The sequence below is a fragment of the Chelonia mydas genome, chromosome 2, assembly GCF_015237465.2.
Source record: "Chelonia mydas isolate rCheMyd1 chromosome 2, rCheMyd1.pri.v2, whole genome shotgun sequence".
NCBI classification, from domain to species: domain Eukaryota; kingdom Metazoa; phylum Chordata; order Testudines; family Cheloniidae; genus Chelonia; species Chelonia mydas.
The window spans coordinates 208,535,972-208,555,313 of record NC_057850.1 but is presented as its reverse complement, the minus strand read 5'-3'; the positions used below and the strand labels follow the sequence as shown (position 1 = coordinate 208,555,313).

Genomic DNA, 19,342 nt, shown 5'->3' with positions numbered 1-19,342 from the left:
ATCAACAGCCCCCCCCCCCCCCCACTAAAAAGATATTTTACCAAGAATTGTTAGCACAATGTTGGTATATTTGATTCAAAGTAGACACTTGAAAGCTGGGCGAAATCATTTTATTAATTCAAACAAAAAACTACAAATATGTTTTATCAGCAGGCAACAAATGTCAAATTAAAGCCTTCTGGTTGTGGTACACACTCTCATATGTTAAATTGACTATGAAGGAAAGTCGTGTGAGAGCTTTGAGTATCATTTTCTGTTTTATTACTTCTCATTCCAAATGACCAGATTATAAATGAAAAATTCATAGATATAGTTCCCATATGCTGATCTTCATTTAATAACTGAGATTAGCCTTAAAACTACTATGCAATAAGAGGCAGTGGTTTTAATTAATTAAAGAATGTACCAAATATCCAATTGGTATTTCAAAATCCATAAAAATAGGTTCATGACCTACTCTGAATAATGAAATATCTTCTTCGATAAAATAAGTTGCCAGCTTGACATCATTTGAAGAGAATTAGATTTTATTGACCTTGGCCTATAGCATATGGATAGATCTGTTATGAATCAACAGTTTCTTACTTGTAGAGTGTGTGCTGGGCCATTTTCTACAGTTCAGTGTCATAGCTTGCTAAATAATACTGAGATGCTAGATAGCACATACAGCCTGAGACTTTATCTCTCTTAATTTCATAGTTATTATTTTATACATGTTTCTAAGACAACCATTCTTCTAATAAACTGGATGCCATTATATATATATATATATATATATATATATATAAAAATATATCAATTCCCTCAAGAAAAAAACCTCCTATCCCCTCTCACAATTAACAGCACACAATTTTCTAGAGCACACAGCTGGATACACTTCAGAACCAACGTCTTAGGTGAAAGAGATAAGTCTTACATTGCATTATAAAAGTGGAAAACCCTAGCTCACGCTGATCTCCAGCAGTAGTGAATTCAAAGCTGAGAACCCTACAATGAGAGTATGAAATCCACTCCTGTGCTGAGGGTCAGCGTACCGAGTACATACTGCTTAATTCCCATCTAAGCCATACGGAAGTAATGCGGGGGGAGAGGCAGAGGGGGCTTATGCCATCATGCTCCCCAGATTTCTGCCAGGGTTTGCTGGCCTTGCTTGGTCACATGGTGTGGCTGGGCCACTTCCCTGCACGCCAGAGCCAACAAGCTGTACCACATGGGGAGAAACAGGAGCAACAGCTGGGAGCTGTAGGGAGGGGCTGCTGCTTTCCAGGAGGAAAGACTGAGGGTAAGGGGGGAGACCAGCTTGGGGAGAGGTCTGATTCGAGCTGTTCCGGGGCAGCCGAACCTTTAAATTGTGATCCCCACTATCAGCAGGTACAGGTCATCTGTGAAGACATATTTTGAAGTCTTATGTAGTGCAAAAGACTTGTGCTGGCCCTCTATGTGGGTGAATTTCCTCCCAGAGTATGCTGCCAGCAGCCCCCACAAGTTTGAACACAAGTTCCATCAATTTCAGCCTCCCAGATACCCTCTGCAGCAGCTGTGTTTAACAGTGAGAGGTTGTCTTTTAAATAGCCCGTCATTAGCCCATTAGAACTTTCAAGACAAAGAACAGAATTTTGAGATGGCCCTGTCATGGGTACCCCACACTGGCCCAGCAACCAAAGTGTTAATATAGGCATTGCCAGCGCTGCTGATTGGAAGCCCCACAGCAGCTGGGAGGATCAAAGGGATGGGAAGCAAAGGAGTGAGCAGGCTGGAGAAAGGGCTCCTGCCAGTAAGCTACTAAAGAGCTGCCCAGAGGCAACAGCTCAAGAGGGGATGAACTGATCAATAGGCTGGAGAGGCTGCAGAGACCCAGGGGAAGGTAGGAAGAAGCTCAGGGCACTGACAGAGTTGAAGAACGCTGACCCTGCTTACCTAACTCCAGGGCCCTGAGCTGGAACCCAGTGGAATGGGTGGGCCTGGGTTCCCCTACCAATATTCCAATGGACTTGGGGGTAGAGAAAGGGTTTTTCAGACTACTGAACACCAGGTATAGACTGACAGCCTCACTGGGCTATGTGAGCCCAGGGGCTGTGCCATGCTTGGCCAGAGAGTGGGTTCCCCTGCACCACCCCATAGACCCCAATGTTTGATAGATAGCCACTAAAAGGTGCAGAACATTGGTGACATATGCTTAGATAATTATGCCCTTAAGAAGTTGGGCAGCTGCATAATGAACCAGATGTAGGTTGCACATGGATTCTGCAGAAAGTCCCTAGTGGAACAGCACAGTTTTCACCTCCATGATGTGAGAGAAAGAAGGCCCTTGGTAGTAAGGGATGGCCTTGTTGTCTGATCAGAGAACTTGATGGTTAAAAAATTACAAACACATTTGCTATACCGTTGATGTTCTGACCCAAGCAGCATAAACTGTATCCAGCTTTGTGACTCAGTCTGGAGACTATCTGAGAAAACCTCATCTTAGTCATTGTGAACATCAGATCTTGGTCTAATGTTTTAGAAATGTTCTCTGTGCTAATATTGAGGTTCTTTAAGGTGAAGAAACATGAATAATTACTCAATAAGTTCCCAATGGAAGCCAGTAGACCTGAAATATAGTCTGGATGGCACCAGGATACCCACATTGTCTTTGTCTAGGCCAGTGCTTGCATAACATGTGAGTGCACCAAAGGTATTTGTTCAGGGGAGGAGGGCATTCCTGCATTTGAGGTCAGATGCAAGGGGGCTGCCCCTCCTCCCTGGCCTAAATTCATGTTATAACCAGAAGCCAACTGGGCCAAGGTGGGCCAATACAAGCCAGCTTTTGATTGTATATAAACATTTCCAGTTCTGTGTCAGAAAACAGATTCTCGTGCTCCGCTTTTGTTGAGGATTGCTATTACATTAGCAATTATGAGCCTGAGTTCAGAGGTGTAGTTCCATGGAGTCTTATCCTTTTGTGAAAAAAGTAATCAGGCAGGATCAATGAGACAGGTAGTAGATGTCTGCAACCTGCTCTCTGCATTGGGCTGGTGTCTTCTGACAGAATCTTCTCATCCAGTCATAGCCAAAACAGGGAGAAGAAGAGAGTTCCTAAAGTGATTGTAGTACTTGCTCTCAGGAGCAATTGTTTTTGCTCTGCTTTCAAAGCCGCAAGAACAGCAACTGTGTTCCGTTATCTTTGCTACCAGGCCAGGACTGGAGCCCACAGAGGGACATACTTTCACAGCAGAATGCCTGTGTAATATAGCACTATTAATGGGGTGAGAGACTTTTTTTTTTTACAAAGGATATCTAAGGTGAGATAAGGTGATGTGCTATGCTGACCTTTGTATACTGCAGTACTGCACCAGGAGGAAGAGGGAGAACTGGCTAAAAAATCAGTTATTTTCAATATCCGCTTTCTCTTTCTTCCCAGAATAAGTCCATGTCATATAGTTTACAGGTTATAAGCTAATCACAATTATGTGCATATTATTCATTAATAGAGGGCTTATTTTCTTGGAGGTCACTTGCACAAAGTAAATTTGTATTTAATGGGGTTTTTTTAATACCAGTGTCTTTAGAGGTTAAGTGCATAGATACTGGCATAAAATAGAAGCATAATTAAACACGATAAAAGTGAATTTGTAAAATATAAGGTCAAGTATTCTACACTAATCAAGTTATTAGGAATAGGAGATTGTTTTTGTTTTAGGATTTCTTCATCATAAAACAGCTATACATCAAGAAGAGAAACTCGTGTTTGAAAATCTCTAAAATGATGTACTTAGAACTGTAAATGCAAGCTATAAATTCTACTTTAGTTTGCTGAACCTCAAAAATATCTTGTGCGCTATTTGGTGCCAGAGGGTATGTCCACACTACAAAGAAAGTCTAAGCGGCTCAGGTCAATTGACTTGGGCTTGCAGGGCTCGGGCTGTGGGGTTAAAAATAGCATTGTGAACGTTCCCATTCACACTGGAGCTTGGGTTCTGCCAGCCTCCCCCTACACTGGGTTTCACAGCCCAGTCTCCAGTCCAAGCAGGAACATCTACACTGGTATTTTTAGCACTGCAGCCCAAACCCAGGTCAATTGATCCAGATTCTGAGATTCAGTGCTGCAGGTTTTTCCTTTGCAGTGTAGACACACCTAAAGAGTCATGTTAGCAAACTTAATTTAATCAAATACTATTTTAGACTATTTAATATGGACTTGAATGATTTTAGTAAAATGTTTAGTTTGTCTCCACATGCAGGTTCAATTCACATAAACCATATATCTATTTTTCTCAGCACCAGTCTATGATGTATACACAGATCTCCCTGCAGGGGCATTCTGACCAAACTAGATTATTTTAACAGCATCCCAGTTTAGTGATACTGTGTTACTTCAAATGCTGTCCTCTGCAAGTTTGCAAGGGTTAACTACTAGACACTTGCTCACTGAAATCAAGAAATTTGATCCTGCTCTGAACAGGAGGCACTAGGAATTGAACCATGCTTTCTCAAGTGCAGTAATCTCAGCACTTCAGTCCACCGGTGTTTGGCTACTATGACAACTCAGATTCTAGTAGTTATGAATGCATTTAAACACTTACCTCCTTAAGTGTCTGTGGAATGGTAACAGTATGTATCTTATCAGTAAGACCATGGGACACACTTGATCATTGAAAAGAAAAATATCACACTAAAGGACGCAACTCTAGGTTTTCGGAAGAGTAACTTTAAAGATTACAGTATATCTATTGCATACATTCTTTAGTTATGTGCATTTCTTTATTTGCTATGTATTTAAGTTGAGGTTTTGGGGGGAATTGGGTGTCCAAATCCCTTGGGTGACTTTGAAAATCTCAGTCCTACTTTATTTTTTGTACTTTTGAGAAATTAGCAATGTTAAAGCTTTGTATGAAAAAGAAAATCATTATTCCTGTCACATGTTGAATAGAGGAAGGAGTTCCTAATACTTAGATTCTATTACTTTGAAAGCATTTTATGAACACTCACTAAACAATCCCTCCAAATCCAGTGAAATAGAAACATTTTTTATTTCTATTTTATACACGGTTAAACTGAGGCAGCAAAGTTGTCCTCTGAGAAGTGACAATAAAACTGGCATGGGAGGGGCAGTCCCATAGTGGTTGCATCTCAGTCATTTCATTTTCCTATCACATCTGCTCAGTTTACAAGTAAAAATGGCCAGCCCTACCAATATAACCTGGGTTCAGACTGTCGAGTTGGATTCTTTCCAGCTTATGAGTCATCAGTAGTTCATTTAAAAAAAAATCAGGCCAAAAATCTGCCCTAATTTACACTGCTGCAGCTATAACCTGTTTTAGTTTCAATGGAATTGAACAGGTGTATTAAATGAGGGAAGAATTATCCTTCAATGTGGATCTAGTTATCAATTTTATTGAGGTGCATGAGCGAGGATGGAATCCAGCTCACACTCCCCAACCTGTACTGCCTGTTTAAAGTAACAAAAACTTATTTTTGTCACTAAAGTGATATTCAGAGCTTATTCCAGCTATTCTAGAAGAGGTTTCAAAGAGAGGTTGTGGAATCCCCATCACTGGAGGTTTTTAAGAACAGGTTGCACAAACACCTGTCAGATATGGACTAGATTTACTTGGTCCTGCTTCAGTGCAGGGGAGCTGGATTTGATGACCTCTTGAGGTTACTTCCAGCCCTACACTTCTATGATTCTATATCTATTCTGTATAACACAAAAAATCAAATTCTGTTTAGCAAGGAATTCCATCTTAGTTGTGTAACAGATTGTTACATAGGCATTTCTGAAAGTAGAACTGCAGTGCAATGGTCTGACTTACAGAAATGTTTAATCTCTCACTTAGTTTAACAGGAGTTCTGGATGCTCATCGTCTCTGAGAAATCAGAACTTACTAAGCGAACTCCAAGCCTGAGAGGGATTCTTTTTTCAGAGACAGGATAAGAATTTAGGAATTCAGGGTGATATTTTTTCAAGAGGCTAAATGGCTTAGGAGTACAAGTCCCTTTGACCTTATTGGGATTTGTGCTCCCAAGTCACCGAGATGCTTTTGAAAATGCCACCTTCTAGTAAATTACAAAGTTTATAGCCACTGGCTCAGTGGAGTTCTAAAATGGGATTTGTTTTCACATAATACCTTACAGCAGGTTTCTCATTATGGAATGTCACCATATGCAAACTGCTGTTAACAGAACAAACTACATCTGAGATAATTGTATGTAAAATTACATTAGCAGGGTTTGTCATTTTCCCCCTGTATGTAAAATAAAACAAATATTTTTAAAATGATAAGCCTGTAGCAAAATGCTTCAGGAAACTATCTGAATAAAGATATGTACTGTCTTTGTCTAAAATATCATACTTAAAGGTAGCACTCTGGCTATCTACAAATGACTGGGTTGACATTAGAACTTCTCTATTATAAATATGCTAGCAAATTATAACTTTTAACAGTTAATACTTAGATTTATTTTTGATAAATATTATATCATCTGAATGAGAGCTCTTCTAACCCCTGGAAATATCATTACCTTTTCAAGTTCTTTCAGTATCTCAGTAACAAGAGGTGTAAAGATTGGAACTATATATTTTTGTAATTAATTTCCTTAAGATAATGTTAGAAACATCAGAATCTTTAAAATATAGATGAATTTCAAGGTGAGCCTGCAGCAGATGTTATTAATGGCATATGATTTATTGTGACATGAAATCTGATCTGAAACTCATATTATTAGCTGAGCTTTTTATAAATTAAAATTTCCAACTGCTGAAAATACGCAGAAGGGCCACGGATAAACCAGCTTCACCTTCAGAGTCTAGAAAACCTGCATTGATAAGTGTCTGATAGCTCCAGCAATATGTCTTTATGAACCACTGTATTCTCTTCATTATATATTTCTTGGGAGTGAAAAATATATGAGCTTTATGAAGAGGAGCGGTTATAACAGTGGTGGGCAACCTACGGCCGATCAGGGTAATCTGATTGCGGGCTGCGAGACATTTTGCTGACATTGATCGTCCACAGGCATGCCCCCCCGCAGCTCCCAGTGGCTACGGTTCACTGTTCCCAGCCAATGGGAGCTGCGGGAAGTGGTGGCGGGCACATCCCTGTGGCCTGCCGCTTCCCACAGCTCCCATTGGCCGGGAACAGCGAACCGCGGCCACTGGGAGCTGCGGGGAGGGGGGCGGCATGCCTGTGGATGGTCAATTGTTAGCAAAATGTCTCGTGGCCCCCAATCAGATTACCCTGATGGGCACCGCATCTTGCCCATCACTGTGCTATAACATGGGCGCTTATTGCTGAATTTATTGTAATATATCTAACCCTGGATCATGATAGATCCTCACAGATGCTGAGGGGTACTGAATGTGTAAGAAGCCTCCTGGTGTATGGCTGGTGACAACCTCAGTCCCTGTGGTTGGGGGAGCACAGTGTTTTTGGCCACACTGCAGTAGTTAATGGCCCCACTCACATCACTCTGTAATGGTCCACAAAGCAGGACAGCCATACTAGGGAGAGCAGATCCACTATCCCATAGAAATGGCAGCCTGTGTAACTCTCATCCATTAGGGCAGCTTGCTTACCTGAGGCACAATTGCTCCAAGATCTCCCTATGGAGCATAGCAGCTCCACATAGGCCCCAATTCCGATCAGTGGGTAAATGCCACAATTTGGCCCAGAGAGAGAATATATTCATAAGTATATAAATAAATATGTGCAGTATATATTCCTATATATTGTATTGATTTATTTTCCTCTCTTGTGCGTTTAAATGTTACTTAAGACTTCTGAAATGTTGCCATTCCCCATCATTGTTGATCTGTTAAATTACCCTAATATGAGAGACAAACAAGTATTGAATTATGGATTTTATCTACTCAGTAAGCAGTCTATTGAGGAAAGATGTATTTAGAGTACATGTTAACACATTTTACATTTCCAAAAAAACTTTGGAACAACAGTCCATATCAAACTCAAAAAGGAACACGTGGATATACGCAAAGTTTCAGTTCGCACATTTTAGACATTTCCCAAGCTTCTTAATGATAAGAAGTATATATTTATAAAACAGCATTCAGTTGCCCTTCCTCACGAAGAGTATATATGGAAGAGTCCCCTGTCAACATACCAGTGTGTATGTAGGAACGAAAGATAAGGACCCCCAGCTGCAGCTGTCTAATAAGTGCTCTGCAGTTCCTAATGGCAAAGTGTCAACTCAGGGATCCTCAGATACCACAGTGCATCATCTCTATCATGCTAATCTTAAGAGTCAATCATTTTGCATGTGAGAACACTTTATTTATAATGCTGTTCACTTCAACTGAGATACCAGATATCGCTGATTTTAATCGGAATAATCTGGAACCAGATATTTAAAGTAAGATGCAGTGACATTCTGTCTTGTAATAATAATCAATATATTGAAGGAAAATGCAGAATTTACCTCCTCATGGAACATACATCTTACCCATTTGAAAACAACCTATTCACATGCAAATATTGTTTATGTTCTTACCTACTGTTGAACTTCTCTGGATGTTTTTCTCGCATGATGTGGAATCTGTGGGCAATTGAAGCATCCTAACAGGAAAAAAGAAATGTGTAAATCTATCATCATGGGTAAAACTGCAAAATATAAAATCGAAATTCTAACCGAGGCACATAAACCACAAGATGTTTTGTGCACTATCATTATATCAGAGCAGTACCCTGATAATTTTGAAATCTCAGATATACAATATTCCAACTAGGAAATATAGCTCCAGATCATTCACCTACTACACATTTTACAGTCTGTTACATCTTTTTATACGAATGGAATGAGATAGTTATTTTTGCTGAAAGTATCTCTAACTGTTGTGCAGCATACAAGCATTTGTTTTCAGTGAAGGTTTACTATCCACATCATTATTTTTGCTGGACTACAGAATACATCTATGAAATCTCTTTATTTGATAAAGTAGGATGGAAGACGCAGTCAGGTAACCTCACCTGTATACAGCCTGAGCATTTGTATAGGACCATTCAACAGTCTTGTATATAGAGTTCTATGTGGTCTAGGTCACAATCTGGCTACCCAATATTATATACACATTTTAAAAAAATAAGTGGATTCATTATATAGGAGAACCACCATCACTGCCATTACAAAATGACTGCATGCTAAATCTCTAAATCAGATCCCTACATAAGGCATCTCCAGAGCACAGGCATTCCCAGCCTTTAGATACACATGTCCTATTACCTCATAGACACCTTGGAAGAAATGTGTAGGGGGGTATATTTTTTATATTATATCATATATATTACAAATACACACAGATTTGGTGACATTAACTTATGAAGAGGATATAAAGCACTTTAAAATCATGGATTAAAAATAACAAATAAGAGGTAAGCTTTTATACACAATGTGATGGACTGAAAATATCTCTACTGATTCTTTATATGGTGCAGGTGTGACCCAGGGACCTCTCTGTGCGAAGAGGGACAGGAGTATAAAAGGGTTACAGGGATCCCCAGTTTCTGGTGTTTACCTACTAGTCCACCAAAGAACGTCATGTAAAGTCTCTAATGGAAGCCTGTGGCACCCTAGTCATCAGAATCATTGCGAGTTGCACGTGTGGATAACGTGTAAGAAGATAGGCATGTATATTGGAAATTATGTTTTTAAGGCCTTGTAGTTAAAGGCAAGTCACTCAAAGCTAGCTTTCCTCGTTCCTCGAGAAAAACTTCTCCAGAGAGGAGGTGAGAGACACTTATCTCGCTAGCTAACGGTTATGTGTCTTACAACAGAAGTCTATTAGCATATCAAGTTAAATAGTAATGAAGAGCTTGGGGGCACTTTAAAAGAAAATTAACGGGAAGAGGTAAACAGAGGGAGAGGGGGAGTTCTCAGGTGAAGATTAAAGGTCTGTTCTGGTATATCTGGGAGTGAAAGAAGCCCTGGCATCCTTCACTGAAGAAGTAAATTGCCAGTGTGTTTGCTTCATGAAAAAGGGATCTTAATCAGGCTTGGCTGAAAATGTTGGGAAGAACTTTGGGTGAGATAAACTTTTTTAAACAGGAGTATAATTGTCAATTAAGTTGATGCCATAGAAAGCATGTTACGACTGTTTTATATGTAACCCTTCGTTTCAATATTTCTGTTTGCTATCAGATGAATCTCTGTTCTTTGTTAAAAAAAACCTTATACTTGCTTTCTCTACACAGACATTTAAGTGTTATGTCTTAAGCAAAGCTGTGCTCTAATGTGAACACTAGGAATTATAGTTCTATGGCCTGTGTTGGGCAGGTCATCAGAATAGATTATCACCGTGACCCTTTCTGGCCTTGAAATCTATGAATCTATGAACTAGTAAGCTGTGGTGCACTGTTCCTTTGGGAACATCAAACCTGGTAATTCTGTAAGCGTCCACTGGAGCAGGGCTGGACACTGGGGATGCTAGGACGACTCGTGGGGTGAAGTGTGCCCAACACTAACGTGTAAAGAGAGAGCGAGGCCTGGAGGAGAGGTGCTTGTGTTGCCAGTAGCTGGTGGAGTCTGGGAGCTGAACCCAGGCAGGCACAGACAAAGCTCACTGATGCTAAGGGTATATAGTAGTGACTATGGCTCACAATCCTGAGTACCCCCAGGGAGTATCACACAAGGCCTCTCTGTGTTTGGTTATGATGGGTTACTTGCTATGGAGGCACATCAAAAGGGGTTGTTTAAGGAACCAAGCAGAAAAGGTAAAACAATAACACGTGTAAGAATCCACGAGAAAACAATGGCTGAGCTATCAGTGGGGAATAAACTACCTGTCTGGCTCCATCCAGCTTACAATGATTTACTCTTTCCAAAGCTAAGCCTGGATCAAAGGACATCTAATCCCCAAAGATCCTAGAAAAGGGAGGCGGGGTTGGGTGAGCTTGAAGAGGCTGCGTAAAGAAAAGCTGACACCCGATTGACAGAGACAGAGGTAGAAACTATAGAGGGGACAATCTGTTTTCTCCCTGCCAGAGCTGGAATTGGCTTGGTTTAAACTTTAGGGGAACATACAAAGGTGTAAGTAAAAAGTGTCTAGGCTTTTTATTGTTTTTTTTCCCTTTTTGCTCTAAGTGGTTTGTACCTCTGAGGAATGAATTAATAGTGCTTTGTTTTGAAGATACTGTTTCTTTGTCATTGAAAACATATGCTATCACGGACTCTCAAAGGGAAACTATTACAGGTGTCAAAACCAAGTTGGACCTGTGTTGTTAACATGGTTGGGAACAGGAAGGTACAGCCCAGAGTCCAATCTAAGAGTGGTTGGGCCATGTGGTTCCACCCAGAGTGAGGCACAGGAAGTCAGGCATGTCCCCGATGGGGTACACTCAAGAGGCACTAAAAGGGGTCTAAGTCACAGTTTGCCTGGGTGCACACGCATGTGTGCACACACACACAACCATCACACATGATGATGTGGTATGGAATAAAGATTTTAAGCAGTATGAGTTTATGATGGCTAACCAAATTACTCCCAAGTAGCTTCAATACTTACAAGTTACATATATAATCCCCAATGTGTGTCAGTAAAACCTTCAGACCATGCCACATTCACATCATGTATTTAAGTGCCATGTATTTAATAGAAAAATAGAAAATTATTGATGCTATTTTTCATATTCATCTATCTGTAAAATCAGTACCATTTAAGTTCAACTGTAGTGGCCTACAAGCAAGATAAAAAATACAGAGAGAGAGAGAGAGAGAGAGAGAAACTGTGCTAACCTTAAACACATCCTTATCTGCTTCACCTCACTTGTAACTCCCACGTGGAACTTCCTTGTCTCAGTGGAGTATTCCCAAACTCATTGTCCTGTCAGTCTCATCTGCTTATCATTCACGTATTATCGTATTTATAAGAAAGTTGAAAAGTAATTTTACAAGGCAAATATTCACTATTATAGGTAATCCCGCAGTTACAAATACTTTATCCTCAAAGTGATGCTGTTAGTAAAACTTGAGCTGCCAATCTTCCATGAAAAGACAGCCATTAGATCAAAATCAACTCTGCTATCTAGAAAGCACCGTTTTGGGTACTTTATCCACATGTTAGACACTCCAATTAGTGAAAGTATATTTACTAGAAAAAAATAAACAGAAAGGACCACCGTTGTACTTAAATTGTTAACTTTCCTCTGTAGTAAGGCAAAAGTAAAAGAAAGACCTAAAACAAAATGAATAAAGAAGTAGTACTGTCTTTGACAGAAACTAGAAAACACTAATCAAGGACTAACTGTCTAATGAATGAAATGAAAAGGCTAATGTGCTTACACATGCATAACAAATGCAAGGCATAAACAAGTTAGGGATCAATGCCTACTGCAGATGACAGATAGGCAGTTATTTTTCCATGGAAGGTTAATTTGCTTGAAATTTTCCCCTATCTGAACATTTTCTGACTCCAAAACAGATCAAGCAACTTAGTGAGCTGAGAGGTTAAAAAGGACAATGCATAAAAATCTATTTTGATGAGCACAGCACAAGGCAGATGCATGCCACACAAATTTAATACAAACATTGCTGAAAGGGTACAACTTTGTTTATAAAAAATATAAACCAAACTGATCACTGGTACCCACACACATATATGCTTTGAAGTAGAGGAGCTGCTCTTCAATTGATTGGCATAAGACTGGCATCAATGGTGCATCGAATCCGGTGACTCCAAGATCCATTGATTGGCACTTAGATTCTGTAGCTTTAACCTGCACCCAGGCCTGGCCAATTTACATAGGATTCCATGTCACTGAGACACTGGAAGGGACTCACATGGGACTCTTGTTAACAGGGCAGCCCTTTGTTCCCATGAAGACTCTCAGCTTTCATGTAAAAAAATATTTTTAGCCCATTTCTTTGTGAAGTTAGTGTTACATAGAATGGTCTAAACAAATACAAACTAATTGCAAGGCCCAAAACAAACCAGCAGCAGGAATCTGGAGGTCGCGGTGAATTTAAGATCCACCCTCTAATAAATATAGCAGCTAGGGATCACCAGACAACATCCTCTTTACCTTGGGGAATCTATTACGAGCTTCACACCACCAGAGAAGTAGACCAGAGAGCTGGTCCACACACCTTTTAAAGTTTTCAGAGTAGCAGCCGTGTTAGTCTGTATTCACAAAAAAAAAAAAAAAGGAGTACTTGTGCACCTTAGAGACTACCAAATTTATTTGAGCATAAGCTTTCGTGAGCTACAGCTCACTTCATCGGATGCATTCAGTGGAAAATACAGTGGGGAGATTTATATACATAGAGAACATGAAACAATGGGTGTTACCATACACACTGTAACCAGAGTGATCCCTTAAGGTGAGCTATTACAAGCAGGAGAGCCGGGGGGGGGGGGGGGGGGGGGAGGGCGGGGGGGAACCTTTTGTAGTGATAATCAAGGTGGGCCATTTCCAGCAGTTGACAAGAACGTCTGAGGAACAGTGGGGGGTGGGGGATAAACATGGGGAAAAAGTTTTACTTTGTGTAATGATCCATCCACTCCCAGTCTCTATTCAAACCTAAGTTATTTGTATCCAGTTTGCAAATTAATTTCAATTCAGCAGTCTCTCGGTGGAGTCTGTTTTTGAAGTTTTTTGTTGAAGTATTGCCACTTTTAGGTCTGTAATCGAGTGACCAGAGAGACTGAAGTGTTCTCCAACTGGTTTTTGAATGTTATAATTCTTGACGTCTGATTTGTGTCCATTTATTCTTTTACGTAGAGACTGTCCAGTTTGACCAATGTACATAGCAGAGGGACATTGATGGCACATGATGGCATATATCACATTGGTAGATGTGCAGGTGAACGAGCCTCCGATAGTGTGGCTGATGTTATTAGGCCCTATGATGGTGTCCCCTGAATAGATATGTAGACACAGTTGGCAACGGGCTTTGTTGCAAAGATAGGTTCCTGGGTTAGTGGTTCTGTTGTGTGGTGTGTGGTTCCTGGTGAGTATTTGCTTCAGTTGAGGGGCTGTCTGTAAGCAAGGACTGGCCTGTCTCCCAAGATCTGTGAGAGTGATGGGCCGTCCTTCAGGATAGGTTGTAGATCCTTGATGATGCATTGGAGAGGTTTTAGTTGGGGGGTGAAGGTGATGGCTAGTGGCGTTCTGTTATTTTCTTTGTTGGGCCTGTCCTGTAGTAGGTGACTTCTGGGTACTCTTCTGGCTCTGTCAATCTGTTTCTTCACTTCAGCAGGTGGGTATTGTAGTTGTAAGAATGCTTGATAGAGATCTTGTAGGTGTTTGTCTGAGGGGTTGGAGCAAATGCGGTTGTATCATAGAGCTTGGCTGTAGACAATGCATCGTGTGGTGTGGTCTGGATGAAAGCTGGAGGCATGTAGGTAGGAGTAGCGGTTAGTAGGTTTCCAGTATAGGGTGGTGTTTATGTGACCATCGCTTATTAGAACCGTAGCGTCCAGGAAGTGGATCTCTTGTGTGGACTGGTCCAGGCTGAGGTTGATGGTGGGATGGAAATCATTGAAATCATGGTGGAATTCCTCAAGGGCTTCTTTTCCATGGGTCCAGATGATGAAGATGTCATCAATGTAGCGCAAGTAGAGTTGGGGCATTAGGGGACGAGAGCTGAGGAAGTGTTGTTCTAAGTCAGCCATAAAAATGTTGGCATACTGTGGGGCCATGCGGGTACCCATAGCAGTGCCGCTGATTTGAAGGTATACATTGTCCCCAAATGTGAAATAGTTATGGGTGAGGACAAAGTCACAAAGTTCAGCCACCAGGTTTACATTATCGGGGATAGTGTTCCTGACGGCTTGTAGTCCATCTTTGTGTGGAATGTTGGTGTAGAGGGCTTCTACATCCATAGTGACCAGGATGGTGTTTTCAGGAAGATCACCGATGGATTGTAGTTTCCTCAGGAAGTCAGTCGTGTCTCCAAGATAGCTGGGAGTGCTAGTAGCATAGGGCCTGAGGAGGGAGTCTACATAGCCAGACAATCCTGCTGTCAGGGTGCCAATGCCTGAGAGGATGGGGCATCCAGGATTTCCAGGTTTATGGATCTTCGGTAGCAGACAGAATACCCCAGGTTGGGGTTCCAGGGGTATGTCTGTGCGGATTTTAAAGTGAATGGAGTCAAATACTTTTAGGGCTATATCTCAAACCTCCCCAGATTCCTTAGGCTGGTTCTGTGCACAGTGATATGCTCATGGTGGACAGTAACGGGTTAAATTTGGGTTAGGGGTCATTGTTTCAAACTCCCTCCCACAATTCTGTGGCTGGGCATGTTAATGTTTTCAGCCTGCTCTAAGGTTGGGGAAGAAGAAGCCGCTGCTGCTCATTCAGCCAGATGCTGAGCTGTGAGTGGAGCTCACTAGCAACATAGGCAAGTCAGCCACTTCAAGAAAAATATTCCTGCATCTCACACCAGTACCAGCTAGAAAACATGACAAGTGCACCAATAAATAATAAAAATAGCAAATCCTGCAACCAAAATACTCTCTACTCAGCCCCACCAGTCACTCTGGCACGTCAAAAGGAAGACTACTACTGCTGTACTAAGAGGAAGTCCTGTATTCACCTCTAACTGCCTGCCCAATCTAAGCACAGAGTTTGAATGGTCAGTATTGGGAGGAAGCCTAGAGATCCATTCCCCACACAATCCAGGGGAGAAACCAGCCTGGAGGGAGGGGAGCACCAGCCGGAAGAGGAGACCCAATGAATTGCAGAACCACAGGAGACTCATTTGACAACCAATGATCCAGTTACCAGAAAACAGGACCGTCCCTCCATCCCATCCAATCACTCCGGAGCCAGGGACCAGAGGGCAGTTTGCCTGCCTCCAACAGCTTCTGCTACTGAGGAAAGCTGCCAGGTAGGTAAGCCATCAAGAGTAGCTTCCATGAGGTACTGGGCAAGCTTGGTGCATTGAAGGATATTGAGAGGGGGTGGAGGATTAATGGATTGGGATGATGTAACTCAAAACCTCCTCAGTGCCAACTAGCAAGGGGGTTACTTGAATATTGTGATCCTGGTATGTACATTCTGGATCACCAAAGCACATTATGTGAGGTCTTTAATGAAAGCTAGGGTCACGCTGCTCATTAATATCATTGTGAAATGGATGGATGGAGACTATGCAAAAGTATACTGAAAATGTGTTTTAAAAGTTGTTCAAGGCAGAGTTGACAAACAGGTTTTCTGTCAGACAAAAGATATTTATTCATTGGTCTCTATATTGTCTCTATATTGTCATGAAAATTAAGCATTGTAAGTTAACACAATGACTACACATCTACATAGGAAGTCAGAAGGGGCACATGAAATCAACAAGGTAGCAGCATGCAGGAAAATAAGCCACAAAGATTATCACCCAGAATACAGACAATGAACAATTGGGAATATAAGTAGAAGGCAAAATGATACCCCTTTATTCTAGGAAGTAAACAGACAGCACATTTACATTCATAAAAACAGGATCTCCACCTACCTTAGTGAAAGATGCTGCAAAGGACTTTGGGTGAGACAAAACATCTTTAGACAAGTAGTTAGCCTGTAAAATTTAGTCTTTAAAAAAGTGTGTTATGATTTTGTTTCATATGTAACCCTTTTGTTTCCATTATCCTAACTCAGTAGCTCTTGCATCTTTGAAAATAAACTTATTTCTGTTTCACTATAAATATATCTCTGTGCTGTAGTATTAAGCAAGGTGCTGACCCTCAGTTGAATCCTACAAGCTGGTGTATACACCATTCCCTTGGGGACAGCAGCCCTGGTATTTCCTGTGAGTGTTCAGTGGAGGCGGGGCTGGACACTACCAGAGAATGCTTCAAAAGGGCTTGGGGACTAGGGTACACCTATTGTTAACCATAAGGCAAAGTAAGGACTCACATTGCCCAGAGGAGGGTGCTTGGGTGGCTAACAGGCTGCTGGTCTCAGGGAGGCAACAAGGAGACTCACAGCTCTGGGTCCCCCGAGAACCATCACAGGTGAGAGAATATACAATTAGTGAGTTATGAGACTAAGAGTATGGAATTGATGGGTTTTCTGAAGAATAGAAAAGTGTGTGGAATTGATATTTTATGGTGTGGAGTAGGAAAGAAAGTATGGGATTTGTGGGTTTTTTTGCGAAGGAGGTGAAACAAAAGTACTTCATCCCAGGGAATGTCACATATATAACTAATTGTGATAAAAATGTTTTGGGAAATCCCTTATTATAATTTGGAAATACATCACTGTTCCACCATGGTGTCACTTAGTGGACAGTTAATTTCTTTTCACGTGGTAGAAGTTTTATCCAGTTGGGATACAACTGGTGGGATGCCTGTTGGGAGGTGGAAGAAAGAAACAAGGAAAGGAAGGGCTTATTATTGTTTTAATATGCAGCCACAACATCTAACTGTGAACGTGCCCAAGCACAAGGCCCATTATTAAGCTACTGCTTTTAACGGTTCTGAGTCAATGCAACATCAGTGAGTGACTCCAAGAGGAAACAAACGTTTTTGTCTCAGATCTATAGCAACTCCACTGCAGATAATGCTGAATATCAAACTTTTATTATCAAGTTATTCTAACTAATCAGTTGATTTATTGCATGATGCTTTGAGAAGATCATTAAAAAGTCTTCAGTAATAGGATGCTAATAATCCAGTGTCTACTACTTCCTGTTTAACATATGCGGTTTGTTTTACAGTCATCTACACAGTATATTAAGATAGTTGCCCAGAATGATGATGTCTTTTCTCTGCATCTCTCTTTTTCTAGACAATGTCACCCATCTAACCTGAAAATATCATAGGTTTTCCCTTGTATTTCTCCTGTCCCTTAAGTTTTTTTCCCCCCATTTACTGCCCAATCACTGCCTCTGCTACCTTGGTATTTTGGAAGCAGAGATGAAGTAACTGATAAATACTTGATAAATATAACTCCTAGTTAATCCTGGCTTTAACAAAGAACATGAATTGTTCGACAACATCTGAGGTAATAACCTCAAAGTACACTTCTAACAGAATGGAAGCCCCTTGTTCTCTTTAAGAGATACTAGCCATACCCTAACCCCCACACTAGAATTTTAAATGGCTGGACAATCCTTAGTCACTTCTTGCTGAGGTTTGTTTTAAACCCTGACAGTGAAGATGAGAGAGAGACAGGACAGAACACATCTGTATCTGCTCCTAGGAAATGGAAAAAATATTTTAATTGAACTGGGACATTTCTCAAAGTGACCTGCCAAGAAGAAAAGAAGCTTAAGTTGCTATACCCCTTTAATACCTTATGATTGACTTACACACATATATATTCATCTTTTTAATGGGTATTAGCATTACCGGAAAGCAATCTGAAGCAGTCTTTTCAGAGGAGTAACCTTATACATTGAGAATAACCTTATAGAAAGATTAATGCATTTAATATATGTCTGTCTATAAGCTTGCTGTGATTAAAATCTCTATTAAATAATATTTTTATGCTAATAAACAACCACATGACTGATATGCACCTTCTTTGGATGCAAACAAGCTGATTATTTTTCTAAGATGCTTCTTTAATTAAGGTTAAATGGATCTACAAGGCTAGGAAGTTTAAGGGGTAATTCAGTAACCTGTAATCTTTGGGATCAGAATGAAAATCTAACCTTAGCAATGAGTTTGCTCATATCAACTCAGTTGTTAACATAGATTAGTCTAGATACACAAAATCACAGAAAGCATAATTAAGAGAGATTTGCTTTGGTGAATTCAGAATAAAATTTCATTTTTCGATAAAGGGATTCTCTTATCACAGTTGCTCTTTATACATTCTACTGTACATGCATATTTCCTAAGGAGCAGAAAATCTCTTAGCCTATACCTGTCAATTTTTTCAGTATAAATAATTACACACATACCATCCCCACATCTTAAAAGAGCTAATGAAATGGAACAATTTATATTATATAAGCTATTCAACCATTGAAGCTTAGTGAATGGTTTTAGTGAAACTGAACCTGACAAACTAAACCATAATAACGATATTTATTTTTAAGTCAAAAATTGCTGGAATCTTTCTTGGATTAATAATCTTGTGTGTCCCTGTTCTTCTAGGACAAATTTAGGAGTGCTTAGATAATGCTATTCCTAGTGTCAATTATATTCTTTGCACAATCCGCACTTAGTGGACACACCTAAGAAGAAAAGGAGGACTTGTGGCACCTTAGAGACTAAAAAATTTATATGAGCATAAGCTTTCGTGAGCTACAGCTCACTGCATCGGATGAAGTGAGCTGTAGCTCACGAAAGCTTATGGTCAAATAAATTTGTTCGTCTCTAAGGTGCCACAAGTCCTCCTTTTCTTTTTGTGGATACAGACTAACATGGCTGCTACTCTGACACCTAAGAAGTTCATTCTGTTTCTAGAGAGAT

The 19,342-nt window shown here is 40.5% G+C and overlaps 1 protein-coding gene across 3 annotated transcripts in view; it reads right to left on the bottom strand.

Annotated features, from left to right (window-relative positions):
- The window catches only part of DGKB (diacylglycerol kinase beta), a 500,939-nt gene that overhangs the window by 167,373 nt on the left and 314,224 nt on the right, over positions 1-19,342 (bottom strand). For all 3 annotated transcript variants that reach the window (XM_043541125.1, XM_037890594.2, XM_043541126.1), the window contains one exon: positions 8,488-8,552. In XM_043541125.1, coding sequence (XP_043397060.1) covers positions 8,488-8,552 — 65 coding nt within the window. The remainder of the gene's footprint in view (positions 1-8,487; positions 8,553-19,342) is intronic.